Below are 5,991 nucleotides of genomic sequence, written 5' to 3'. Positions count from 1 at the left end.
TATTATAACAAGAAGTACATGTAAAACAATTTTCATAAAAAAAATATTGAAAATTAAACGATTTATGCGCCATCTACTGGCACAGTGAAAATAAAAAAAATGGCTCCACTGCTGCAGTGATTGGGACTAATAGAGATCTTGAAACATAAAATTTCAAAGTTATTATTGAAATATAGGTTATTTTCTATACCATCAACTAGGGGTTTTTTAATCGGAAAAAAATGTCAATTTGACGGTTTTTGAAACTGAAAATGTTCTAGCTAATTTAAAAAAAAATCATTTTTCCAAATTTTAATATTTTTCAAAAATCCTAATTGATGGTATAGAAAATAACTTATATTTCAATAATCACTTTGCAATTTTATGTTTCAGGATCTCTATTAGTCCCAATCACTGCAGCAGTGCAGCCATTTTTTTATTTTCACTGTGCCAGTAGATGGCGCATAAATGTTTAATTTTCAATATTTTTTTTTTATGAAAATTGTTTTACATGTACTTCTTGTTATAATAAATGCTCATGCAAATTTTCAAAACAATTGGTATAGTCTGTTCGCTAAACTCAGCAGTGGTGTCGCCATACGGGGGGTGAGGGGGGATTCTCCCCCCCCCCCAATAAAGATTCAGTTGGAAAATTTATTAAGAAAATTATAAATCCCGACTCCGACTGGAAAAGAAATAAAATTTAAAAGAATAAAGTTAAAAAATAAAGTTTGGGTTGAATTTCTTTCATTTCTTTGAATTCGTTTTCTATGTGGCAATGCCGCGCCGCCGCAACCGGCAACGCGTCAATTAAATAACGTGCTACGCCTACGCGTGCCCTGGTTGAGTGATTCACAATTTGTTACACGTTAGGGGAATCGCCGAAAATATATTTTGTACTCTGTTTGGTGTAAGCTGTAAGCCGGGTTCAGGTTTTATTTGGTGTTAAGTGAATAAGTGCGAGTGACCGAATGGGTTATAAAAACACATTTTAATTATTAGTGTTAATTTACTGCTACACTGGTAAATTATATTAAATATTATTAATTACAATTTGTTTGAAGCAGTTGCGTGGAGCTGCAATTCATTATTCGAGTATTAATTAATTTGACTGAGTAAATGCAGTTTGGAAATTTTGGACTTTTATCTTTGGTAAGTAAAAATTAAATTGGCTTCGCTTTGTTGTTGAGTTTAAAATTATGTAAGAATTATCTAAAATATTAATTTTAAATTTTTATTTTGATGTGATGTGAAAATATTGATTTCACTAGCAACGGTTTTTAATTTGTAGGCATAATTCTACTTGCGGTAAACCATAAATTAAAAGAAAAATGAAACCTAAAAGATACAAAGTGCAATGCTGCGAATGTAAATCTGTGTTTAACAATGATTTTAAAAGTCAACATGAAAAAGTTAAACATGGTGGAAAAAGAGTATCCATACAAAATATTGGGGCGCCTGCAAACCCATTTGAGGCTGCGTTAAAGAAACGGAAATATGAGGCAGAAACAGAAACTATAATTGAGGTAAGATAAAACCGAAATATTTATAGGTATATATAGGCATAATAGAAAAAGTTTACTGCAATATCCATATAATTTTTTAAATATTTTTTGGTATAATTTGGCCTAATAATAATCCTTTTACTTAAGGCTACTTCTACTGCTTCTGACACCGATTCCGTTCGAATAAGCTCTAACGATAGCCCCTACAAAAAGATCGATGGGAGTGAAAATACTGATGTTAGTGAAAATATGGACCTGAATATGCCAAGTGCCAGTACTACCATCCCCAGTGATATAGACGTGGAACCAGACGTAATCTCTATAAATACTGACAATGAAGCAACCCAATGCTTATCAAACACTATTTCTTCTGATCAACCAGGTGAAGAAAAATCTTTTATATCACTGTTAGGAAAATTTTCGTATCTGTTAGACTCTTTAAATGAAAGCAAAGGGCTGTTAGAAAAATATCATAAATCAGAAATTTTAGATGGAAAAATGACTACAATTGATATTTTAAATTCCGTGACAGAACTTAGGCAGAATTGCAACTCAATAATAGATATTGCCAATGAAGTGCTAGCAAATTTAAACAAAGATAATATTTCTTTTGAAATTGATGACCAAAATAGTCTTTCTGATAATATAGTAAATCATGATCCTGCAATGCGCCCTTCTAAGTTAAGTACTAATCAAAAAACTATCTTATTCGTTTGGGACCCCATCAACCTCGCTTAGCGGCATTTCCATCAGATGGAAAGAATAGGTCTAATGCCCAATGGTATAATGAATTTGAATTTTTAGAATATAGTACCATAAATGACTCTGTTTTCTGTTTTGTTTGCTGCTTATTTCCAAAGGGTATAGGGCGGGAAAAAGGGGAAAGCTCTTGGGTTGAAGGAGGTGTAAAAGGGTGGGGAAAAATGAAAAGTGCTGGAAAAAATAAATTGGGCAAACTTCAACAACATTTTTCATCCATGGCTCATAAAGCGGCATTGTCCGATTATTGTAATTTCTTGATTACAGAAAGGCATATTGATGTTTTCCTAGATAAAAATAAGAGAAATACATTAATCGAACAAGAGAAAATCCATAGTCAAAATAAGAGAGTTTTATGGGTTTTAATGGATACAATCAGAACATTAGGCATTCTAGGATTGGGTTTTCGAAAATCTGATTCGGCTTCCGAAGGAAATTTTGGACAAATTGTAAACCTTATATCAAGACATAACAGTGTCGTGAAACAATGGTTTGACGACAGAAAATTGCGCCCTTATCATGTGACATACATGAGTGGTGAATCTCAAAATGAAATGATCTCTTTAATTGGATCAGAGGTACGTAGTTTGATAATTGAAGAAATTAAAGAATGTTTATTTTTTTCGATAATGGCTGATACGACACCTGATTTATCCCATAAGGATATACTCTCCCTGGTAATACGTTATGCCGACAATAAGGGTAATATTCACGAAAGGCTTATTAAGACCGTTGAATGTTGCGATAAATCCGGACTGGGTATGGCCGAGTTGTTAATTAAATGCCTAAGTGAGTTGGAAATAGATAGTTCTAAACTTGCTTTTCAATCATATGATTTTGCTAGTAACATGTCCGGTCGTTTTAATGGCGTACAAAAAAAAATTACAGATATCGTCGAGCACAATGTACCTTACATTCCCTGTCAAGATCACAGGACTAATACAGTGCTTGAACATGCTTGTAACGTAAGTGCATTGATTAGAAACTTTTTTGACACTCTTGAAGAACTTTACGTATTTTTTACATCAAGCACAAAAAGATTTAAACACCTGCAAGAAAAAATACAAGAAATAGATAAATCAGTTCAACTTAAAAACCTTTCAAGAACCAGATGGACTGCAAAGGCAGACTCAGTCAGAGCTCTTAACCAAAGAGTAGATCAAATTATTGAAGTTCTATCAGACATTTCCAAAAATAGAGAATTTGATGGTTCTACAAGAACTAAAGCATTGGGACTTTACAAAAAGATTTTAAATTTTGACTTCATAGCTAGCTTCTTTTTTCTAAAAAATATTTTACCAAAAATTAAAATTTTAACTGAAACGATAGAAACACCTAATTTAAATATAATAGACTGCATTAATTTGATAAAAACTACTGCCCTTAATTTAAGAAATACCGATTATGACCATAACAGTTTAAATAGTCTAATTGAAAGTGCCATAAAATATGCCGAAAAATTAAATATTGATCCTTATTCTGATTTTTCGAAATATCATAGACGAAGGATTATGCCAAAAAAAATTGATGAAAATCGTGACACTGAAGTCGATATGGATTTAAAAACTTTTTATAGGCGAGATTTCCAGGAAATTTTGGATACCTTATCAAGTGGTTTAAATGATAATTTTGAGCATATCAAAAAATCAATTGAGCCACTGTATTCAGTTTTAACATTTCCACTTGATAAAAGAAATATTACCTTAAAGATTTTAGGTGACATTGTTGCCATGTTTCCTCCAGGTTCTAAAAAGCCTGATGTCCATTCTTTACAAGGTGAATTAGAAGTTTTATTTGATATGAACTCTAAAGTAAGTTCTTTTCCTGAACTATTATCTAATGTAACCAAGTTAAAAGATAATTTAAATCAAGCATTTTGCTTTTGTATGTTTGTATTGACTGTACCCTATGGTGTTTCAACCAACGAAAGGAGCTTTAGTCAATTAAAAATTATTAAAAATGTGTTAAGAACAACAATGTCTGATGAACGGCTTGATAATTTAATGCTATTAAAAAGTGAATCTGACATGGCGTTAAAATTAGATTTAGGTTACACAATTGATAAGTGGGCAACTCTAAAGAAAAGGCGAATAATTTTAAAATAACATTTTAGGGCTTAAATAAAATGGAAGAATACGTAATATCGTCCTTTTTTGTAAATAGTCTTTCAGGTAACAGGATTAGGACAAAAAATCTCCAGAGTTTTTCTTTTTTATTTTTTTTTAAACTGCCGACGTTTCGACTTTATTTAAAATTTGTAGTCTTTTTCTTTGTCCTAATCCTGTTAATCTAAACAACTACTTATGTAAATATAATACGTATGAAATAAGGTAATGTTATAAAAACGCTGTGTATTTATTTTATGTTTTGATTATAGTAAAGTTATTACTTACATAAAATATGTTTATTATTATAATAACTAATTATTCTGAATTTTGGAAAAAGGTGTACCTATGTAAATAAAATAAAGTATGAGAGTTGGGAATATTTTTCATTCTCCCCCCCCCCCCCCCCCAAAAAGAAGCTCTCGCGACACCACTGAAACTCAGACGCACTTTCTAGATATTTTAGTCGGTAATTTTGACAATTTTAATAAAATTGTCAAAAAATAATTACTAAATAGTTAATAATCACTAAATAGTTAGTAATTTTGCAAAGTTGGCAAAAAACAAAAAAAAACTATCGACTAAAATATCTAGCCAGTTGCGTCTGAGTTTAGCGAACCGACTGTACAGTACTTTTTATTTTAGATATTCCCAAAAAAAGTATGTGAATTTCATTCTTTTATGCTAGGATAGCCCCTTAAAAGAATCATTAGTGGGATGAGGACTCCCAACACATTTTATGGGAGATTTGAGAAAATTTTTATGGATAGCCCATCAGTACTATAGGAAGATTTAATTTTGATACTATTGATTGTTTGGATCAGTTCAGATTTATCAACTAGTCTTATAAAGAATGAATTTGAGACCTTTCTTGAATTAGGGAGATAGGAAATCGGATCTTAACACAATGGATCTCTTGTGAAAAAATAGTTTATGTTATATTTTTACTCACATTAACAAAGTATTCATGGTTTGGAAGGGAAAATGTTTGAGGTGTGTGAGTTTGATTTTGAAGAAGATTGTTTATTATGGACCAAATTTATTTTGCAACACTTTTAGAGTTTCTCTGATGATTTTGATAGTATAATTTTTTAGCTGATTTTTTAAGTTTTAAATAGGTTGCCCTGTACTTGGTGATATATTCAGTAACAGAGACATTGGTAGTAAATTTCTTGATGTACAGCAGTGAACATATATTCTTGGCTGATGTGGGGATACCTTTGGTAGCCCAGGGTTTGTGATGTTTTGGCTTAATTGTAATTAAAGGAAATGCTTTACTGAAGATACAGTTAAGCTTATTCAAAAAATCACTGAAATTATAGTTGACATCCATAGAAGGAAAGTAACCTCTAAGCATAAATTGTGGATTTTACGAAAGTTCCTAGCAGAAAAAATTTATATTTATATTTACTTTACATTTATACTGACTCTTCTATGGAAGAGTCAGTATAAATGTAAAGCTTAAATTCTTACTGTAAACTAAGGAAAACTGAAAAGGCTTCACTTAACAGAAAGTCATATTTTGTTACCAGAAAAAAATCATTGTATGTAGACAGAAATTTGGATGCCCCCCATGAGCACCCATAACTCGGGTTACAAATATTAACTATACTACAATATGTTCATAACATTCAAATACACAT

General features: G+C 31.2%; 1 protein-coding gene across 1 annotated transcript; it reads left to right on the top strand.

The window, feature by feature from the left end:
* The first annotated feature begins 2,407 nt into the window (after nt 1-2,407).
* LOC126880816 (uncharacterized) lies at nt 2,408-4,348 on the top strand. The gene has a single exon (XM_050644880.1). The coding sequence runs from the start codon at nt 2,408-2,410 to the stop codon at nt 4,346-4,348; it is 1,941 nt and encodes a 646-aa protein (XP_050500837.1).
* Nucleotides 4,349-5,991: the final 1,643 nt, after the last annotated feature.

The sequence above is a fragment of the Diabrotica virgifera genome, chromosome 2 (assembly GCF_917563875.1).
Source record: "Diabrotica virgifera virgifera chromosome 2, PGI_DIABVI_V3a".
NCBI classification, from domain to species: Eukaryota; Metazoa; Arthropoda; class Insecta; order Coleoptera; family Chrysomelidae; genus Diabrotica; species Diabrotica virgifera.
The sequence above is the reverse complement of the archived record's forward strand: the minus strand, read 5'-3'. Positions and strand labels throughout refer to the sequence as shown.

Excerpts from the sequence above, each read along its gene's own strand:
- LOC126880816 (XM_050644880.1), top strand. The coding sequence starts at position 2,408 with ATGAAAAGTGCTGGAAAAAATAAATTGGGCAAACTTCAACAACATTTT.